The following is a 22645-nucleotide window of genomic DNA, read 5'->3' on the forward strand; positions in this document are numbered from 1 at the left end:
ACACAGAAGAGAGAGAGGGAGGAGAGAGAAAGAGAGGGAGGGAGGAGAGAGAAAGAGAGGGAGCGAGGAGAGAGACGAGAGGGAGGGAGGAGAGAGACGAGGGAGGAAAGAAAGAGGGAGGAGAGAAAGAGGGGAGAGACGAGAAGAATATAGAAGAGTTGTCATTATTTCATCAAAATGAACACAATGAACAAAAGTGGGTGTGCTTGTCTGCCTGTGAGTGAGTGAGTGAGTGAGTGAGTGAGTGAGTGAGTGAGTGAGTGAGTGACTGAGTGAGCGAGCGTACCTTGATGGTCCCCAGTTTGTACTCCTCTCCTGAGTCGTTGTAAACCACCATAACAAAGTCGTTTCCGATGTGTCTCTTCTTGTTACAGCAGCCCTTATCACTGTCTCTGTTAGGCATCAGGGTGGCTATGTGGAAGATGGCTGAGGAGAGGAGGGGGGGGGGGGGCAAGTTAGTGGATGTACAGACAGGCTGACCCCTCTGATGGCTGAGGAGAGGAGGGGGGGAGGCAAGTTAGTGGACGTACAGACAGGCTGACCCCTCTGATGGCTGAGGAGAGGAGGGGGGGGGGGCAAGTTAGTGGACGTACAGACAGACTGACCCCTCTGATGGCTGAGGAGAGGAGGGGGGGGGGGCAAGTTAGTGGACGTACAGACAGGCTGACCCCTCTGATGGCTGAGGAGAGGAGGAGGGCAAGTTAGTGGACGTACAGACAGGCTGACCCCTCTGATGGCTGAGGAGAGGAGGAGGGGGGGGCAAGTTAGTGGGCGTACAGACAGACAGGCTGACCCCTCTGTTGGGCATCAGGGCAGTGCTTGAACCCTGAACTCTGGGGTACTGAGTAACACCTGTAAGTAGAAATACACAGTCACCCTGCATGATGTCATCGTGCCAGCAGTAGGTAAACTCCCCGTCATCTCCATACTGGTCTAGACCCCCCAGGAAGATCTGGTCTGGATCACAGTCCTTCAGGTGGATCAGCTTCCCCAGGCCTGTCAGGAAGCCAGCGTAGCGGTTAGAACCATACTCATTGGACAGGATGGACACCTCGTTGAATACCTGGGGTAGGGAGCAGGAAGGAGAGACGGAAAGGGGGAGGGAAGGAAAGAGGGAAAGGGGGAGGGAGAAAGAGGGGGAGGAAGGAGAGAGGGAAAGGGGGAGGGAGAGAGGGAAAGGGGGAGGGAGAGAGAAGGAGTCTGTTCATTAAAGGTTGTTTTGGTTGTCAATCCAAACTACCTCTAGAATTGTGTTTCAGACTCATTTGTACCTTCCTCTGGAATCTAAATGTCGTCTCCGGTCCACACAGGGTTTACAGAGTCCTTGTGGTCATGTGTGGACGGGAGTGGACATTACATATTGTACCAACCCCCCCCACAGCAGAAATCACAAGGTGGAATTTCTAAATGTGTTTGTGCATCTGCAGTGTTTCTCTTGTTAGCCAGATGTCAGCTACCCAAACCTGTAGTTAGTCCAGCGGCCAGCCTATCCAAACCTGTAGTTAGTCCAGCGGCCAGCTACCCAAACCTGTAGTTAGTCTAGCGGCCAGCTACCCAAACCTGTAGTTAGTCCAGCGGCCGGCTACCCAAACCTGTAGTTAGTCCAGCGGCCGGCTACCCAAACCTGTAGTTAGTCCAGCGGCCAGCTACCCAAACCTGTAGTTAGTCCAGCGGCCAGCTACCCAAACCTGTAGTTAGTCTAGCGTCCAGCTACCCAAACCTGTAGTTAGTCTAGCGTCCAGCTACCCAAACCTGTAGTTAGTCCAGCAGCCAGCTACCCAAACCTGTAGTTAGTCCAGCGGCCAGCTACCCAAACCTGTAGTTAGTCCAGCGGCCAGCTACCCAAACCTGTAGTTAGTCCAGCGGCCAGCTACCCAAACCTGTAGTTAGTCCAGCGGCCAGCTACCCAAACCTGTAGTTAGTCCAGCGGCCAGCTACCCAAACCTGTAGTTAGTCCAGCGAACATCTACCCAAACCTGTAGTTAGTCCAGCGGCCAGCTACCCAAACCTGTAGTTAGTCCGGCGGGCAGCTACCCAAACCTGTAGTTAGTCCAGCGGCCAGCTACCCAAACCTGTAGTTCGTCCAGCGGCCGGCTACCCAAACCTGTAGTTAGTCCAGCGGCCAGCTACCCAAACCTGTAGTTAGTCCAGCGGCCGGCTACCCAAACCTGTAGTTAGTCCAGCGGCCAGCTACCCAAACCTGTAGTTAGTCCAGCGGCCAGCTACCCAAACCTGTAGTTAGTCCAGCGGCCAGCTACCCAAACCTGTATTTAGTCCAGCGGCCAGCTACCCAAACCTGTATTTAGTCCAGCGGCCAGCTACCCAAACCTGTAGTTAGTCTAGCGGCCAGCTACCCAAACCTGTAGTTAGTCTAGCGGCCAGCTACCCAAACCTGTATTTAGTCTAGCGTCCAGCTACCCAAACCTGTAGTTAGTCTAGCGGCCGGCTACCCAAACCTGTAGTTAGTCCAGCGGCCAGCTACCCAAACCTGTAGTTAGTCCAGCGGCCAGCTACCCAAACCTGTAGTTAGTCCAGCGGCCGGCTACCCAAACCTGTAGTTAGTCCAGCGGCCGGCTACCCAGACCTGTAATAATCATGGTCGAATTACAGACCGATTGGCCCCCATTGATCTTCTCCAAGCCCTGTGGCAATATGTGTAGAATTTCAGGATATTGATCACAAAATTACAAAAATGTCTCTCCACTGTAGCAATATGTGATTTGCATGAAATTTTACTCAAAAACATCCCCCCCCCCTCTGCTGTCAAGAGGGGTGCCGCTAAAATGTTTTGCTCGCGAGATGGCGAGGGGGCCCCCAGACGGCGAGGGGGCCCCCAGACGGCTGTGACTGCATGTGTGGTAAGGACGTGGGTATGTAGACCAGCAAGCCCCTGTGGCCCCTCCTGATGACTTCATCAAAGCAGCCCGTCCCTGGATTAAAGGGATACTGAGAGATTGTTACAATGAAGCAGTTCTGTGTGAAGTCATTGCTCTGACACTAGTTAACATCTGCTCACAAAACCTCCTTCCTACTGCACACAGAGACATACAAACGGTATCCACTAGTACATCTGCTCACAAAACCTCCTTCCTACTGCACACAGAGACATACAAACGGTATCCACTAGTACATCTGCTCACAAAACCTCCTTCCTACTGCACACAGAGACATACAAACAGTATCCACTAGTACATCTGACTCTGGGGAAGTAGCTTCATCTGGTTGTGTCCCTTCAAAGACACCGGTCTCACCTGTCCAGCTCCTACAAACACCACTCCAATCTTATGGGTATCATACGGAGGCATCTGGTCCAAAACCTTCACCGCTCTGTCGATCAGCTAGGGGAGAGAGACAACACACACACACTCACGTTACAGTGCACACACACACACACTCACGTTACAGTACAATCACTACTACACACACACACTCACCTGAGACTTGGGCAGCAGGAGAGGCTTGTTGGCCTCATTGCCAAAGAAGGGAGAGTGGTAGAGCTGAAGGAACACAAAACTACAGGACAGGGAGAGAGAAAAACATTAGGAAAGCCTCTGTCTGTGTGTGTGTATTTCTGTGTGTGTGTGTGTGTCTCTGTGTGTGTGTGTGTGTGTGTGTGTGTGTGTGTGTGTCTCTCTCTCTCTGTGTGTGTGTGTGTGTGTCTCTCTGTGTGTGTGTGTGTGTGTGTGTGTATCTCTCTGTGTGTGTGTGTCTCTCTGTGTGTCTCTCTCTGTGTGTCTCTCTCTCTGTGTGTCTCTCTCTCTGTGTGTGTCTGTGTGGTGTGTGTGTGTTTGTGTTTGCGTCTATTTAACCTGGGACTGAGTCCACTGGTCTTCTCAGTGCTGGTGGGTCCGGGCCGGGTGGTGTGGTACGCGTCTCCTCCTATCCTCTCTCTCCTGGAGGAGGGGGCCGACACGGAGATGGTGTGACCCCTGGGACGGTGCCCTCCGCTGGGGGAGAGGGGCCCAGGCTGGTGGGGCGCTGGGAACTCCAACCTCATCCTGGCTCCCTGGGAGGAAGAGGAACCTCCTCCTCCTCCTCCCGATGCCCCAGACAACACCCCTGTCACTGGGGTGGAACCCCCACTCTGATTCTGTCTGTTCACCCCTCCTCCTCCTCCTCCCGATGCCCCAGACAACGCCCCTGTCACTGGGGTGGAACCCCCACTCTGATTCTGTCTGTTCACCCCTCCTCCTCCTCCTCCCGATGCCCCAGACAACACCCCTGTCACTGGGGTGGAATCCCCACTCTGATTCTGTCTGTTCACTCCTCCTCCTCCTCCTCCCGATGCCCCAGACAACGCCCCTGTCACTGGGGTGGAATCCCCACTCTGATTCTGTCTGTTCACCCCTCCTCCTCCACTCTCCATCTTCTCTATCTCTTTCTCCGCCGGGGGCTGTTGTGGCTGGCTCTTCCCCTCCGAGGGTGACCTAACCCTGGGTGCCTCTCCTACTCCAGCCCCAGGTCCTGTTGTGGTCTTGGGGAAGGCCTCTGGTAGGGTCTGGAGCTCAGGGGAGGAGCTGGACTTGTTTAGGGTCTGTGTCCCAGGCTGGTCCTGGGTCTGGAAAGGGAGCTCTGGGCCTTGGCTGCCCGGGGTGGAGGGGGCCAGGGGGGGCTGGTCGATGGGGATGAACCCCTCACTCACCTCCTCCAGGGTGGACTTCTCATCGTCCTGGCTGGAACTGGAGGAGGACTGAAGGGAAGGACGGATGAAAAACATCAATGTCTCCCAATAACCACCTGCCATAATCTACAGGCTGTAGAGTACTACTCCCCCTGGCTGTAGACTCCCCCTGGCTGTAGAGTACTACTCCCCCCTGGCTGTAGAGTACTACTCCCCCCTGGCTGTAGGGTACTACTCCCCCCTGGCTGTAGTAGAGTACTACTCCCCCCTGGCTGTAGTAGAGTACTACTCCCCCCTGGCTGTAGTAGAGTACTACTCCCCCCTGGCTGTAGTAGAGTACTACTCCCCCCTGGCTGTAGTAGAGTACTACTCCCCCCTGGCTGTAGTAGAGTACTACTCCCCCCTGGCTGTAGTAGAGTACTACTCCCCCTGGCTGTAGTAGTGTACTACTCCCCCTGGCTGTAGTAGAGTACTACTCCCCCTGGCTGTAGGGTACTACTCCCCCTGGCTGTAGGGTACTACTCCCCCTGGCTGTAGAGTACTACTCCCCCTGGCTGTAGTGTACTACTCCCCCTGGCTGTAGAGTACTACTCCCCCTGGCTGTAGTGTACTACTCCCCCTGGCTGTAGTGTACTACTCCCCCTGGCTGTAGTGTACTACTCCCCCTGGCTGTAGTGTACTACTCCCCCTGGCTGTAGTGTACTACTCCCCCTGGCTGTAGTGTACTACTCCCCCTGGCTGTAGTGTACTACTCCCCCTGGCTGTAGTGTACTACTCCCCCTGGCTGTAGTGTACTACTCCCCCTGGCTGTAGTGTACTACTCCCCCTGGCTGTAGAGTACTACTCCCCCTGGCTGTAGAGTACTACTCCCCCTGGCTGTAGAGTACCACTCCCCCTGGCTGTAGAGTACCACTCCCCCTGGCTGTAGAGTACCACTCCCCCTGGCTGTAGCGTACCACTCCCCCTGGCTGTAGAGTACTACTCCCCCTGGCTGTAGGGTACTACTCCCCCTGGCTGTAGGGTACTACTCCCCCTGGCTGTAGGGTACTACTCCCCCTGGCTGTAGAGTACTACTCCCCCTGGCTGTAGGGTACTACTCCCCCTGGCTGTAGGGTACTACTCCCCCTGGCTGTAGGGTACTACTCCCCCTGGCTGTAGAGTACTACTCCCCCTGGCTGTAGTGTACTACTCCCCCTGGCTTTAGAGTACTACTCCCCCTGGCTGTAGGGTACTACTCCCCCTGGCTGTAGAGTACTACTCCCCCTGGCTGTAGAGTACTACTCCCCCTGGCTGTAGGGTACTACTCCCCCTGGCTGTAGGGTACTACTCCCCCTGGCTGTAGGGTACTACTCCCCCTGGCTGTAGGGTACTACTCCCCCTGGCTGTAGGGTACTACTCCCCCTGGCTGTAGGGTACTACTCCCCCTGGCTGTAGTGTACTACTCCCCCTGGCTGTAGTGTACTACTCCCCCTGGCTGTAGTGTACTACTCCCCCTGGCTGTAGGGTACTACTCCCCCTGGCTGTAGTGTACTACTCACCCTGCTGAGTGGTCTAGGGGGCAGGGCCTTGGTGAACTACTCCCCCTGGCTGTAGTGTACTACTCCCCCTGGCTGTAGTGTACTACTCCCCCTGGCTGTAGTGTACTACTCCCCCTGGCTGTAGTGTACTACTCACCCTGCTGAGTGTTCTAGGGGGCAGGGCCTTGGTGAACTACTCCCCCTGGCTGTAGTGTACTACTCCCCCTGGCTGTAGTGTACTACTCCCCCTGGCTGTAGGGTACTACTCCCCCTGGCTGTAGGGTACTACTCCCCCTGGCTGTAGGGTACTACTCCCCCTGGCTGTAGGGTACTACTCCCCCTGGCTGTAGGGTACTACTCCCCCTGGCTGTAGGGTACTACTCCCCCTGGCTGTAGGGTACTACTCCCCCTGGCTGTAGGGTACTACTCCCCCTGGCTGTAGGGTACTACTCCCCCTGGCTGTAGGGTACTACTCCCCCTGGCTGTAGGGTACTACTCCCCCTGGCTGTAGGGTACTACTCCCCCTGGCTGTAGGGTACTACTCCCCCTGGCTGTAGGGTACTACTCCCCCTGGCTGTAGGGTACTACTCACCCTGCTGAGTGTTCTAGGGGGCAGGGCCTTGGTGAACTTGTCAGCAGCGATGTAGATGGGTTCAGAGGGCATGGCCTCAAACTTCTCCGCCTCTGGCCAATCAGAGGGGTAGTCTACGTGGCCCCTGACCCCTGTCCGCTCCTCTAGCACTAACACAGAGTCTACAGCAGGGGGCGACAGAGATGAGAGGGTTAGAGAGGGGACGAGGGACACAGATACCACAGAGTCTACAGCAAGGGACGACAGAGAGGAGAGGGTTATAGGGGACGAGGGACACAGATACCACAGAGTCTACAGTAGGGGGCGACACAGATACACACGGCAACGGACGCAACAGCATACACACAAAAACATCATTAATGAACACAGTGCACACACACACACAAATTTAATAAACACACAAGTAATAAAACACACACAAAGAAACAAAACTCACCAAAATAACATTACACACAAACTAAACTACCTCTACTTTGCACCCTTATGTTAATTTACAAACTACTACCTGTAGTATACCAGACCATCACTAAGTGGTAACACACCTCCTAAACACACACACACACACACACCAGTCAGTGATCAAACAGAATGAGAAGCATTACACGTATCGATCAATGATCAAACAGAATGAGAAGCATTACACGTATCGATCAATGATCAAACAGAATGAGAAGCATTACACGTATCGATCAATGATCAAACAGAATCAGTAAATAAATCAGGCAGGCGCACACACACACACACACACACACACACACACGCACGCGCACGCAGGGAGACAGATCGAAGAGCAGACTTGCAGGCAGCAGCATATCAGTCACTGGCTCATCATCACTGGCTCATCATCATTGGTAACATCATCATTGGTAACATCTATTTGATGCGTCTTCAAACACGTGTGGTCGGTTGGTTGGTTCACTTTCTCTACATACACCAGCCCAGACCTCATCCTCTCAGCCAATGGACATTTAGGATACTGACAGCAACAGAATATTACAATGAACACTACAACCTCACATTATTGGGTGGTGTGGTGACATCACATTATTGGGTGGTGTGGTGACATCACATTATTGGGTGGTGTAGTGACATCACATTATTGGGTGGTGTGGTGACATCACATTATTGGGTGGTGTGGTGACATCACATTATATCCCTAACACAAATGGTGACCAGAACTCAAAATGGCCACCAGAGAAGCCAGAAAGAAGTGTTTGTGTCCTGGATGAGGTCTGTCTTGACTTCTCTGTTACTATGTTACATGCATAACCTCTATGACGATGTCAAGGGGTGAAGAGTCAGAGGTTAGAGGTAAAAAAAGGAGACAGGAAGTACATTCCAGGGCCAAAGGACAAGGGGTGACATGTTAGAAAGAACAACATCAAAATGTCATTAAATTATCATGAACAAATCCAGACATAGGATTGGTTCATCTTGGCGGCGGGTTGATTAATCGATTGAAACGATTGGTCCGTGAGTTTGTTTGTGTAATCATCTCTCTCCAGTGGTGGCCCGACATGTTAGTGACACGTAATGACACGGGACGGGGGCACACATATGTTGGGGCATAGGAGGCTGGTGAGGGGAGGACGCGCTCACAGTAATGGATGGATGGGTTTGATATACCATTCATTCTGTTACTGTTCCATTACTATGAGCTCATCCTCACATTTAAAGTGCCACCACTGGTTTGGGGTGACGCGCATGTCGGGAGCGTGACCACGCTGCTTGTACCTGCCCAGGAAATGCTCCGTTGGAGCCGTCCCGGAACTGGGGACGGGGCGAAGGACAGACCCAGAGAGGAGAGAGAGCCCACTGGACGAGCCAGGTCACCATTCAACACAGCAGAGCCAATCACAAATCAGCATGACAGGAAATGGAAAATAATAAACCAATCCAAAAAAAGATGAGGATAAAATGAATTTACAATGGAGGGAAAACAGTAGGAATTAAAATATGATAAAGTGGATAAAATATCAAATGAAATTCACAATATATAAAAGAAGTAATTATATGTGAAACGCACGACAGACAATGATGGAACTAGCAATGTGTGTGTGTTCTGTTGTGTGTTTGTGAGGGTCTAGCACCATTTCATCTTACGAAACCAGAACAAGAAACAGCAGAGAGAGGAGAGAGAGGAGAGCGAGCAGAGAGCGAGCAGAGAGCAGCAGAAGGAGAGCGAGCAGACTGGAGGGAGGTTCATTCATGTTCAGTGAAGTACAGCAGGAGTTCCTTAACAACCTGGTGGCGACTGGGGAGCTGTACTGGTGGCGACTGGGGAACTGTACTGGGGGCGACTGGGGAGCTGTACTGGTGGCGACTGGGGAGCTGTACTGGGGGCGACTGGGGAGCTGTACTGGTGGCGACTGGGGAGCTGTACTGGTGGCGACTGGGGAGCTGTACTGGTGGCGACTGGGGAGCTGTACTGGTGGCGACTGGGGAGCTGTACTGGTGGCGACTGGGGAGCTGTACTGGTGGCGACTGGGGAGCTGTACTGGTGGCGACTGGGGAGCTGTACTGGTGGCGACTGGGGAGCTGTACTGGTGGCGACTGGGGAGCTGTACTGGTGGCGACTGGGGAGCTGTACTGGGGGCGACTGGGGAGCTGTACTGGGGGCGACTGGGGAGCTGTACTGGTGGCGACTGGGGAGCTGTACTGGGGGCGACTGGGGAGCTGTACTGGGGGCGACTGGGGAGCTGTACTGGGGGCGACTGGGGAGCTGTACTGGTGGCGACTGGGGAGCTGTACTGGGGGCGACTGGGGAGCTGTACTGGTGGCGACTGGGGAGCTGTACTGGGGAGCTGTACTGGGGAGCTGTACTGGGGAGCTGTACTGGGGAGCTGTACTGGTGGCGACTGGGGAGCTGTACTGGTGGCGACTGGGGAGCTGTACTGGTGGCGACTGGGGAGCTGTACTGGTGGCGACTGGGGAGCTGTACTGGGGAGCTGTACTGGTGGCGACTGGGGAGCTGTACTGGTGGCGACTGGGGAGCTGTACTGGTGGCGACTGGGGAGCTGTACTGGGCTGTCAGTAAAACATGTGGTTTTTTAACCTGCTACACATCAGACACTTTATTAAATGTTCTCAATCTAGAAAATAGAACCAGATGGTACATTTCCCACCGAGGTTTCATTCAGATGAATAGGAGTGTTTCACGTTGGACAACAGTTCTGTGTCCAGTGTATCAGACCTGTAACACACTGATCCAACTATACCAACCATCAAGTCCATTCAATTAGGACCACCACTACCCGAGGCATTCCACACTGGAACCACCTGTGGAAAGGTAGACCACCAACACACACACTTACAATATCCAACACACCACTACACACCCCTTCCCTCTCCCTCCACAGCCTCCTCACCTGTGTTAGAGCGCTGGATGAGTCCAGGCTTGCCCCCTTGGATGGGTCCAGGGGGGTTAAGGGCTACAGGGGTCGGGGCAGGGGTGGCTGTGCTGGCGGGGGCGCTGGCGGTCTGGGCGGGGGGCTCCTTGACCCCCTCCATGGCCATGAGGACAGAGGACAGCTCCTGGAGAGGCATGTTACCCAGCTCAGAGGAGAAGGGACTGGGAGGGTTCTCCAAACACATCAACCAGCTGGTGTTACCTGGACATGGAGAGAGGTCAATTACCCCCCTGGAGTTGACTGACGCCCCGGTGTGTCAATCTAAGTTACATCACAAAATCCCCATCAAAATCCATCAGTTTAACTTCCTATGGATGGGGGGGCTGTATTGAGTAGCTTGGGTGAATAAGGTGTCCAGAGTAAACTGCCTGCTACTCAGGCCCAGAAGCTAAGATATGCATATTATTAGTAGATTTGGATAGAAAACACTCTGAAGTTTCTAAAACTGTTTGAATGATGTCTGAGTGTAACAGAACTCATATGGCAGGCAAAAACCTGAGAAAAAATCCAACCAGGAAGTGGGAAATCTGAGGTTTGTAGGTTTTCAAGTCTTTGCCTATCCAAGATGCAGTGTAAATTTGGTCCGATTGCACTTCCTAAGGCTTCCACTAGATGTCAACAGTCTTTAGAACCTTGTTTCAGGCTTTTACTGTGAAGGGGGAACGAATAAGAGCTGTTTGACTAAGGGGTCTGGCAGAATGCCATGAGCTAAGTCATGCACGCAGCCGTGAGAGCTAGCTGCGTTCCTTTTAATTTCTAAAGACAAAAGGAATTGTCCGGTTGAAACATTATTGAAGATTTATGATAAAAACATCGTAAAGATTGATTCTATACATCGTTTTACATGTTTCTACAAACTGTAATATGACTTTTTTGACTTTTCGTCTGGACTAAGTGTGCCTGCGCCTCATGAATTTGGATTTGTGAACTAAACGCGCGAACAAAAAGGAGGTATTTGGACATAAATGATGGACTTTATCGAACAAAACAAACATTTATTGTGGAACTGGGATTCCTGGGAGTACAGTGATCCCTCGCCACTTCGCGGTTCACTTATCGCGGATTCGCTATTTCGCGGATTTTCATAATGCATTTTTTTTTTTTTTTTGGTGCATTGTGCTCTGCATTCTGATTCGCTAAAAACTCACTCCCGCTTCTTGTATCAAAACATGCTACGAATTGTGCTATCATTTTGTCGTCTCGTGCAGTTATGTGTACGTACATAAAACAGCTTGGCAAATTTACATTAAGTTGGCCAGGAAGGAAGGAAGGACTAACGCTTGGTCGCTTAGCAACCATGGTGCGAATGGCCACTGAACTTAAGCGAGTAGCTGAGGAATGGGACCCTTTGATGAGCCGTTCATTACAGTTCTCCAACGTAATCGATGGTGGCATGTCGGTGTACAAGGATCTTTTTGCAAAGAAGAAAAAAGAGCGACAACAGCTGCCTATCACTATGTTCTTCTCCCGAACAAACACACCTGCACCGCGGGCTTCAGAAGAAGAGAACACTGCAGAGCGCAGTCAGGATGCAGCGGCCCAGTCTGAAGAGCAGTGAAACGGCCTACACGTGAGTCACTGTATTTGTATACATGTAATAGTTGCTAATTGTAAAAAAAAAAAAAGTTTTCTATTTCGCGGATTTCACTTATCGCGGGTCATTTTCGGAACGTAACCCCCGCGATAAACGAGGGATTACTGTACATTCTGATGAAGATCATCAAAGGTAAGTTAATATTTATAATGCTATTTCTGATTTCTGTTGACTCCACAACATGGCAGGTATCTGTATGGCTTGTTTTGGTGCCTGAGCGCTGTACTCAGATTATTGCATGGTTTGCTTTTTCCGTAAAGCTTTTTTGAAATCTGACACAGAGGTTGCATTAAGGAGAAGTATATCTTTAATTCCATGTATAACACTTGTATTTTCATCAACATTTATGATGAGTATTTCTGTAAATTGATGTGGCTCTCTGCAAAATCACCAGATGTTTTGGAAGCAAAACATTACTGAACATAACACGCCAATGTGAACTGAGATTTGTGGATATAAAATATGAACTTTATCGAACAAAACATACATATATTGTGTAACAATTAGTCCTATGGGTGTCATCTGATGAAGATCATCAAAGGTTAGTAATTCATTTTATCTCTATTTCTGCTTTTTGTGACTCCTCTCTTAGGCTGGAAAATGGCTGTGTTTTTCTGTGACTAGGTACTGACCTAACATAATCAGATGGTGTGCTTTCGTCGTAAAGCCTTTTTGAAATCAGACACTGTGGTGGGATTAACAACAAGTTTATCTTTAAAATGGTGTATAATACTTGTATGTTTGAGGAATTTTAATTATGAGATTTCTGTTGTTTGAATTTGGCGCCCTGCACTTTTACTGGCTGTTGTCAAATCGCTCCCGTTAATGGGATTTCAGCCCGTCTCATCCCTAAGAAGTTTTTAAGTGAAAATCGGTCTTATCACGTAAACGTCTGTAAATCAGAACGGTTTGACCTACAAACCACTCTATGGAAAGGGGAGACTCGTCTGAAGTAGGTACTGCGATGTGCCAACTTCTGTTCTGTAGCGTCCAAACCATTTGGGCTACAAACTATTGGGGCTCCACTGTGGAAAGGGGAGATTCTCACGAACACAATGAGGTTCATCGTTTTGCTCTAGGACCCCCACAAGTGTCACGGGACTCGTCTGAAAGTAACCGGTACCAGTTGTTTTTTAAACTAATGGAAGTATGAAGGTAGATTTGTGCCAAACCAAAAAAGGGGATAAAAATGTGTCAAAAAATAATATATTTCCAGATTAGTTTTTATATCTCCTAGATTTAGGACGGACACTTAAAAACCTTCTTATGATTTATTTTTTGACGGTCCGTTTATCTGAACGTGTTATTCAAAGTGTTTCTATGGGCTTGAGTAGTAAAGGACGCAGTCAACATTTTATCAAATCATTGTATTTATAAACCTAAAGGGGTACTAACATTTTTGATCAAATAGATAAATGATCCATATTATGAACATCTTAAAACCATTTCATATGTCAGCTTAGCACCCCCTCCCCCCCAATGACTTAGACTCTGAGGAATTAACCAATCAATTAGTCAGGTCAGAGGAGGACGAGAGAAAATAATCTAAAATGGTCTGTATCTTCCGTGTGGAAACAGATGAAGAGGAAGTTATTCAACAGGTGTGTTTACCTGAGGGTCTGCGTATGAAGATCTCAGCCCATCCCTGGGTCAGAACGGGCAGGAACTCTGCCAGGCTGGGCTTGTCTTTGAGGGGGTCCTTAGGGGGGGCACAGGGGGAGGGAGAGGGGGGCCCCAGGCCATCCAGACAGGGGCCGGAGGAGGAGGAGGGGGGAGAGAGGGGGACACCACACAGCTCTCCCCCCTCAGAGGGTGAGACCAGGGGGCTGAGGCTCTGGGCTGGACCTGCACGGAGAGCATGGCCACCTGAGGGGGGGAGAAGGAGAAATTAGAAATTAGTGACATATCACCATCCCTACCTTACATGGAACTAAGGAGAGATAGAGACACCGCTTCAGATTAGTGGATTCAGCTATTTCAGCCGTTGCCCCAGAACATTATTCCTCACACAGCCATGCAATCTCCATAGACAAACATTGGCAGTAGAATGGCCTTACTGAAAAGCTTAGTGACTTACGTGACACCGCCATAGGATGCCACCTTTCCAACAAGTCAGTTCGTCAAATTTCTGCCCTGTTAGAGCTGGCCCGGTCAACTGTAAGTGCTGTTATTGTGAAGTGAAAACGCCTAGGAGCAACAACGGCTCAGACGCGAAGTGGTAGGCCACACAAGCTCACAGAACGGGACCACCGAGTGCTGTCCTCAGATGCAATACTCATTTCTGAGTTACAAACTGCCTCTAGAAGCAAGGTCAGCACAAGAACTGTTTGTTGGGAGCTTCATGAAATAGGTTTCCATGGCCGAGCAGCCGCACACAAGTCTAAGATCACCATGCGCAATGCCAAGCGTCGGCTGGAGTGGTGTAAAGCTCTCCACCATTGGACTCTTGAGCCGTGGAAACGCGTTCTCTGATGAATCACACTTCACAATCTGGCAGTCCGACGGACAAATCTGAGTTTGGTGGATGCCAGGAGAACGCTACCTGCCCCAATGCATAGTGCCAACTGTAAAGTTTGGTGGAGGAGGAATAATGTTCTGGGGCTGTTTTTCATGGTTTGTGCTAGGCCCTTAGTTCCAGTGAAGGGAAATCTCAATGCTACAGCATACAATGACATTCTAGACAATTCTGTGCTTCCAACTTTGTGGCAACAGTTTGGGGAAGGCCCTTTCATGTTTCAGCATGACAATGCCCCTGTGCACAAAGCGAGATCCATGCAGAAATGGTTTGTCAAACTTGACTGGCCGGCACAAAGCCCTGACCTCAACCCCTTCAAACACCTTTAGGATGATTTGGAACGCCAACTGTGAGCCAGGCCTAATCACCTAACATCAGTGTCCGACCTCACTTACGCTCGTGGGTGAATGGAAGCAAGTCCCTGCAGCAATGTTCCAACATCTAGTGGAAAGCCTTCCCAGAAGAGTGGAGGCTGTTATAGCGGCAAAGGGGGGACCAACTCCATATTAATACCCATGATTTTGGAATGAGATGTTCAACAAGCAGGTGTCCACATATTCTAGATCATGTAGTGTATAGATTAGATAGCTAGATAGAGAGAACGTCCTCTTCCTACCTGACATGGATCGTACTCTGATGACAGTAGAGAGAGAGAAGGATAGAGAGTGATAGAGACAGAGAGTTCCTCATCTTCCTACCTGACATGGATCGTACTCTGATGACAGTAGAGAGAGAGAAGGATAGAGAGTGATAGACAGAGGGACAAAGAGAGAGTTCCTCATCTTCCTACCTGACATGGATCGTACTCTGATGACAGTGGAGAGAGAGAAGGATAGAGAGTGATAGAGACAGAGAGAGTTCCTCATCTTCCTACCTGACATGGATCGTACTCTGATGACAGTAGAGAGAAGGATAGAGAGACAGAGACAAAGAGAGAGTTCCTCATCTTCCTACCTGACATGGATCGTACTCTGATGCGTGAGGCTCTGTTGAGCTGTTGACTGGACTGGGACTCCAGTTTGGCCGGAGCCTCTTTGGTCTGACGGGTGTGAAGGGAGGGGTCTGACCTACAGGGGGCAGGAGAGAGACCGGATATTACTGACAGTGTGTGTGTGTTACCGTGTGTGTGTGTGTGTGTGTGTGTGTGTGTGTGTATATATATATATGGGTTACCGTGTGTGTGTGTGTGTGTGTGTGTGTGTGTGTGTGTGTGTGTGTGTGTGTGTGTGTGTGTGTGTGTGTGTGTGTGTGTGTGTGTGTGTATATGGGTTACCGTGTGTGTGTGTATATGGGTTACCGTGTGTGTACATGGGTTAGTGTGTGTGTGTGTGTATATGGGTTACTGTGTGTGTGTATATGGGTTACTGTGTGTGTGTATATGGGTTACTGTGTGTGTGTATATGGGTTACTGTGTGTGTGTATATGGGTTACTGTGTGTGTGTGTATATGGGTTACCGTGTGTGTACATGGGTTAGTGTGTGTGTGTGTATATGGGTTACCGTGTGTGTGTGTATATGGGTTACCGTGTGTGTACATGGGTTAGTGTGTGTGTGTGTGTGTATATGGGTTACCGTGTGTGTGTGTATATGGGTTACCGTGTGTGTACATGGGTTAGTGTGTGTGTGTGTGTGTATATGGGTTACTGTGTGTGTGTATATGGGTTACTGTGTGTGTGTATATGGGTTACTGTGTGTGTGTGTGTGGGTTACTGTGTGTGTGGGTGGTTACTGTGTGTGTGTATATGGGTTACTGTGTGTGTGGGTGTGTGTGTGTGGGTGGGTTACTGTGTGTGTGGGTGGGTTACTGTGTGTGTGGGTGGGTTACTGTGTGTGTGTGTATATGGGTTACTGTGTGTGTGTGTGTGTGGGTGGGTTACTGTGTGTGTGGGTGGTTACTGTGTGTGTGGGTGGGTTACTGTGTGTGTGTGTGTATATATGGGTTACTGTGTGTGTGGGTGGTTACCTGGTCATCTCTCCCCCTCCTCCCAGCCTCTCAGCCATGTCCATTCCCAGTAGGGCCTGGCTCCTGACCCCACCGCTGGTCGTTATGGTGATCAGCTTGTTACCCACCAGCCAGGTCATACTGCGACCCCCCGCCAGAAGGAACTCTGCTATAGGAGACCTGGCAAAGGTTAAGGGTCAGGGGTCAAGGCCACTTAGTTCTGAAGGCTTATGGCAGTTGATCATAGAAGACCTTGTGTCCTTTTCCCGTTGTGATTGTGTGAATAATGAAGACTAGAATGAAGACCCACGAGTTCACTAATAAATGCATCAAATATCCCGTGGCCAACACCCCGTCCGTACCTCTTGGGCAGAGCTGAGAAGTTGGAGAAGACGTATCTCGCCATCATGTCCAGACAGGTCTCAGTTAACTCCAGGTGGACAGTCTTTAACCCATCGTCTGCCTGGCTCACGGTGTTCTCATCAGAAGAACCCAGACTACACGTGGTGCTGGAGGTGTGCATCCTACAGCCAGGGGGTGCCAGAGAGGGTGTCAGAGAGACAGGGGAGAGGGTGTCAGAGAGACAGGGGAGAGGGTGTCAGAGAGACAGGGGAGAGGGTGTCAGAGAGAGAGACACACACACACACACACACACACACACACACACACACACACACACACACACACACACACACACACACACACACACACACACACACACACACACACACACACACACACACACACACACACACACACACACACACACACACACACACACACACACACACACACACACACACACACACACACCAGTGGAGGCTGCTGAGGGGAAGATGGCTCATAATGACGGCTGGAACGGAGTGAATGGAATCAAACATGAAAAAAAATATTACAATACAAATAAATTGATACATTAAAACTACTCCATTCCGGTCAATATTATGAGCCGTCCTCCCCTCAGCAGCCTCCACTGACGCACACAGTTTGCAAGATCCAAACACACAAGCAGCCTTCTCACACACACAGCCTGGCTCTTATCTTTCTCTCAGGGGTACACTGCTGATGTACGCAAACACAGATAAGTAAATCTCCCACACACACAAACGAGCTGGGACTTGGTATAAGTAACTGTAGCGGAAGCCTGGGCGCTTGAAATGATCTGTCATCCGTTCCCTCTGTGAAAGTGAAGTGCTATGCTTACTGCTGACAGGGAGTCTCTTCTACAAAGGCCCAGGAACCAGGAAGACCAGGCGCTTTTATGTTGACGGAGAGAGAACACAAGAACAGCATGCAGCTCAGAACCGAGCGCCGGGGGAACCGTGACGTGTGTACCGTAATATCCCAGTCACCTGATCTACATCTCCCTTCAGCATTCCTCCCCGGAGACCCCCATCGCATCCCGGTAACCACGGTAACCGCTGCCAGGGGGAAACAGAACACCTCTAACGGAACACACAGCTACTGTTCTGTTCTGTAGGACAATGAGACAAATTATACCGGTCTTCAAGAGAAATGACATTACTACAGGGAACGGGTTTGACGTAGGAACCGACAGTTCAGACAAACACCGTCCAAACTACAACAGAATGTAGTTAGGAAGTCATGGATTAAACACAGATACCTGCAGCTTCTATGTCCACACATCTACATGAAAGACATCTACATGATATACTAGATACTGACAAGACTCTGTTTTAAACTAATGTAAATCATTCAAACTGCCTGTCTGCCCGTCTCCCTCCCTCCCTGTCTGCCTGCCTGTCTCCCTCCCTCCCTCCCTGTCCGTCTGCCTCCCTCCCTCCCTCCCTGCCTGTCTCCCTCCCTCCCTCCCTGTCCGTCTGCCTCCCTCCCTCCCTCCCTGCCTGTCTCCCTCCCTGTCTGTTTAAATCACCAATACTTTAAACATGTCATCCTTCAAGCCCACACACTGAGACAGTAGCAGGGATGAAAGGGGGGGTGACATTAATGGAGAGATGAAGATAGGATGACATAACCTAAGCCCTTTAGAGGAAGGAACAAGTGTGAGTGACGCAGGAGACGAGAGAAGAGAAGAAGAAAACGAGAAGAAGAACATTCCCTCTTTCTTCTTCCTCTAAGTGGCTCATGCCTCTAGAAGTTATTTTTCCTCTAGCTGCGTCAGTTCTGTCCGTCTTGTGTAACAGAATATAACAAACGTCTTGTCTGTGTGCCAAATGGCATCCTATTCCCTATATAGAGCACTACTTTAGACCAAGGCCCATAGGACACCTCTGGACAAAAGCATATAGACACTGCAGCTCGCTCTCCCAAGAGGTTATGGCTGAGGCTATCGCTATTGCTAACACCAATCACTAACACTATCACTACTGCCAACACTATCGCTACTGCTAATGCTAATGTTAACTCAGACCAAGTCCCAGCTTGTGACCAGCACAACCCAGCAGCACAGTTTACACAGCAAACAGAGTGTTCAACCCTTAATTGACCCTTGACCCAGTGGCATTGACCCAGCTGCTCCGGTGGATACCTATTCAGACCGCCATGACCTCAAAATGACCAAGAATATCTTTCTCTTACGTCACCAGATCGGGTACCGTCCTTAAGGTACTCGTTTGGAAGCACATCATGACGCCGCAATTATCACCTTAACCTGGTCACATTGAACGTTAAGTTCATGGCTTAGTGTTAAGATCCAGGTCTGGAGACCTAGTCCCTAAATAGGGCTCCACTTTGGACCAGGGATGACAAATAGTGTTCCATTTGGAACGTGGACAGTGGTGATTTCCAGAACCCTAAAACCCTCGAAGGATAACTACATACAGTCTGAGGGGGAAGGTATCCACCATTCACTAGGGTTCTGTGTCAGTCTCTTATCTGTTATTACTGGGCTGTGCCTCAATCCATAAGGACGCTGCCTCTTGAGGAGGCAGGGAGAAGGAGGCAGCGAGCCTTTTGGAATGAGACACGGCCGTAGTGTTAATCCATCATCAGTTTATCCAGCCATCCATCACAACGACAGCTCTTTCAACATAGTTCCGCATTGCAGCAGTGGCTGTGTCCGATAGTGTTTTTCCACATCCCCCCCCCCTCTCTGTGTTCAAACAAACAAAGAGGAAATGTTGTTGTATTGAAGTTAAACTAAACAGGTGTTCCATTGAAGGACAGACACAACCTGGCATGGTACCTGGAGCCTAAAGCATTCAGGCCTTGACCTTTATTAGCTAAAAGAACGTTGCTTTGAATGTTTTCAACAACAACAAAAGAGCTGTTTGCCTGTTGCTTTGGAGTTAAGAGGTACGGACTAAAGGAGAGGGAGAAGGGGAGAGGTGCGGACTAAAGGAGAGGGAGAAGGGGAGAGGTACGGACTAAAGGAGAGGGAGAAGGGGACTCTTCAAACTAAATGAAAGATTACTTGAATGGCAATTAAAGCGAAGCTAAAAATAGTTGACTTCCTGTTGTGTGTGTGTGTGTCTGTGTCTGTGTGTCTCTGTGTGTGTGTGTGTGTGTGTGTGTGTGTAAGAAAGCAGACCACCAGTGCTAGGTTGGCAGAACACCTGAAGCTAGTAGGTGTCGGCTGAGGCACTAAGTCTGTTGTCACGTTCCAAATGGCTATTCCCTATGTAGTGCACTACTTTTGACCAGGACCCATAGGCAACCCCATAGGGCTCTGGTCAAAGGTAGTGCACTATGACCAGGGCCCATAGGCAACCCCATAGGGCTCTGACAGTGTGCCATGTGAGACGTTGCCATAGTTACACACTGAGGCGAGTCTGTTAGACCTTCTGTTTGAGGAATCCCAAATACTGTACTTTCTTATAGGCACAGATCTAGGATCAGCTCAACTGGCCCCAATCCTATCCCTAGGCATTTAGAGGTACGACACAAAAAAACTGGTCTTGGAATCAGTGTGTAAAGGGGAAGCTCCTCAGGCTTTCTAGTGATAGTCTCCTGCACCCTGCTGGTCAGGAGGGGGACTGACAGTTATACAGATTGTAACAGGGCCTGGTAAACTACGCACTTCTTCCTCCGTGTCCTGGTACTTTAGTAGCCTGGTCCCAGATCAGTTCTTCCCTCTCCTTGGGACAATTTAGATTAGAACGAGTACTTTAGTAGCCTGGTCCCAGATCAGTTCTTACCTCTCCTTGGGACAATTTAGATTAGAACGAGTACTTTAGTAGCCAGGTCCCAGACCAGTTCTTCCCTCTCCTTGGGACAATTTAGATTAGAACTAGTACTTTAGTAGCCTGGTCCCAGATCAGTTCTTACCTCTCCTTGAGACAATTTAGATTAGAACGAGTACTTTAGTAGCCTGGTCCCAGATCAGTTCTTCCCTCTCCTTGGGACAATTTAGATTAGAACGAGTACTTTAGTAGCCTGGTCCCAGATCAGTTTGTGCTCTTGCCAACTCCATAGAAGTCATTGTCAGGACAAAATGTTTGGCATGACGATGAGTTACCATGATAACACAAACAGACTGGCTAGTATTTGAGAGCTGACTAGTGGAGCGTCAGCTGAGCTCATTCCCCATCTGACAGACAGCTCAATAACAACCTATGGACTCCTATGGGTTTGAGATACACAGATGAAGAGAGAGAAATGATGAAACACTATCTAACCACCACCAACTGCAATGTCTGATTCACTTTTCACTCAGTCAGTCACTCTCACAGTCAGTCACTCTCACAGTCAGTCACTCAAGCTGATAGGTAAGTATGTGTAGTGATTGGTGCGCGGCAGGAGTCATTGAGTCAGTTGGAGACAGACACCACAAAACCCCCAACTCAGTCAGTCACTCTCATTCATCAATAGGGGTAGCATAATTCTGGTAACTTTCCCCAAAATTCCCAATTGGAATATTCCTCGAATCTGGAAGGAATGATCGGGAAATCCAGGAATTTTCCAACCGGGATTTCTTGAAAACTTGGGAATTGTGGGAAAGATACGGTAATTTTGTAACTCAGATAATCAACGAATCCCAACATCCCACAAACAGACAGATGGTTGTATATCAGCGGAGGAAGCGGAACACTGAGCGTCTGTGGGTCAAACAAATGGAATGCAACAGAAAACTACACAGGCAGCATGCAAAGCATGTGTGTTGTGTTGTGTGTAAGCCTGGCTTCTCATTGGCCCATAACGCAATAGTCCCCTCCCACAGGGAAGAGGAAAAGCCAATCATTGGTAGCAGTGGCTGTCAGTCTTGTCGTCTCAGTACACTGCTTGGAGCCTAGGGCCATGTTTTTCTCCGGCCGTTCAGTCAGTCAGGGAAATTAAACCCAGTCAGCAAAACCCAGCAAACACCACAAACAACAATAAATATTCATAACAAACCAAAGCATCAGAGAAATAAAAGAAGCCAAAATGGGGTTAACAGAAAAACATTGACAGAAATAGATGTTTTCCAAAGCACAAACTGCATGCAACAAAATCAGTCAAATGTAGTAAAAAAAAAAGACAATTGCAGCCCAAAACCAGTCAACACATCTTCCTTCAGCATGCCACCGTCACCCAACCCAGGTTTCCCTGGCAACCGCCCCCCGGTCCTTATGACGACGGCTCCCGCCCCCCACCAAGCCCCACCCCCCAACGGAAGCAAGAAATGTTATTTCTTGGGTTTTATTTCCTGGTTACCCAGAGTGCTCTCTACCTGCGCACCGCGTGCTCGGAGACGCTGATGCTTCGGGAGCGGAAGGCGTCCATGGCCGACAGATCTCTCAGCTCTTTAACGGGAGAGCCGGTACTCGCCGCTACGCCCGCTGCCATTGACGCCTGCTGCTGCTGCTGCTGCTGGTGGGCCTTCGCCATTTTGGCTGCCCGTAGACTGGGACCATGGCAACGTGGCAGGAGTGGAGGGTGGAAGGTGTGGGGGGGTAGGGGCAGGTTGGTGTGTGTGGGAAAGGGGGTGGGTGGAATTGTGTGTTGGCAAGAGGGACAGAGTAGGGGTGGGCGAGGGAGGTGAGGGCGGGGGGAGAGAGGCAACGGCCAACAGGAAACGGAAATCAGGATATGTCGCCCGTCACGTCAGAAACGGCCCCGAACGACCACCAGGTGACCAACGGAGACACATCACGTGTGCGAGGGGATAGGGGGTGGGGCACGAAGGTCAAAGGGTCAGGGGATGAGCAGAAGAGAGTGTGCCAATAGCAATGGAGGGATCCAGGGTGTCACCGACCCCACCCCGAAACCACACCCACAACGCAGCACCCAGTCAGAGGAGGGGATGGGGGTCAAATCAACCAAAGAGTAAACAAAAACAAACAAACAAAAACAAGTTGAGAAAATTAACAGCAGTGAACACCATGAACAGAAAAAATCAGGAAGGAAGGAACAACTATAAAGCAATAGGGTAATAAACAGCATCAGCTTTTTCACAACAAACACAAAAACAAACTATTCCTGAAAGAAAATGAGACATCATCACATTGAGCAGCAAGAGGAGAAGCCGACGTTGCCATGACTGAGGAAGCATCCCA

General features: G+C 50.1%; 1 protein-coding gene across 6 annotated transcripts in view; it reads right to left on the reverse strand.

Moving 5' to 3' along the window:
* The window catches only part of tsc2 (TSC complex subunit 2), a 50730-nt gene that overhangs the window by 3846 nt on the left and 24239 nt on the right, over positions 1-22645 (reverse strand). For 4 of the 6 annotated variants that reach the window (XM_055907230.1, XM_055907232.1, XM_055907235.1 and 1 more), the window contains 12 exons: positions 21820-21993; positions 16553-16714; positions 16212-16370; positions 15204-15316; positions 13346-13600; positions 10099-10341; positions 6731-6891; positions 3810-4690; positions 3435-3513; positions 3252-3338; positions 877-1063; positions 287-426 (listed from right to left, as the gene is read on the reverse strand). In XM_055907230.1, coding sequence (XP_055763205.1) covers positions 287-426; positions 877-1063; positions 3252-3338; positions 3435-3513; positions 3810-4690; positions 6731-6891; positions 10099-10341; positions 13346-13600; positions 15204-15316; positions 16212-16370; positions 16553-16714; positions 21820-21993 — 2641 coding nt within the window. Of the gene's footprint in view, positions 1-286; positions 427-876; positions 1064-3251; positions 3339-3434; positions 3514-3809; positions 4691-6730; positions 6892-8464; positions 8546-10098; positions 10342-13345; positions 13601-15203; positions 15317-16211; positions 16371-16552; positions 16715-21819; positions 21994-22645 lie in introns of all 6 variants that reach the window. The other 2 variants (XM_055907236.1, XM_055907231.1) reach the window with 2 other exon arrangements.

Source organism: Salvelinus fontinalis, chromosome 40, assembly GCF_029448725.1.
Source record: "Salvelinus fontinalis isolate EN_2023a chromosome 40, ASM2944872v1, whole genome shotgun sequence".
Lineage (NCBI taxonomy): Eukaryota > Metazoa > Chordata > Actinopteri > Salmoniformes > Salmonidae > Salvelinus > Salvelinus fontinalis.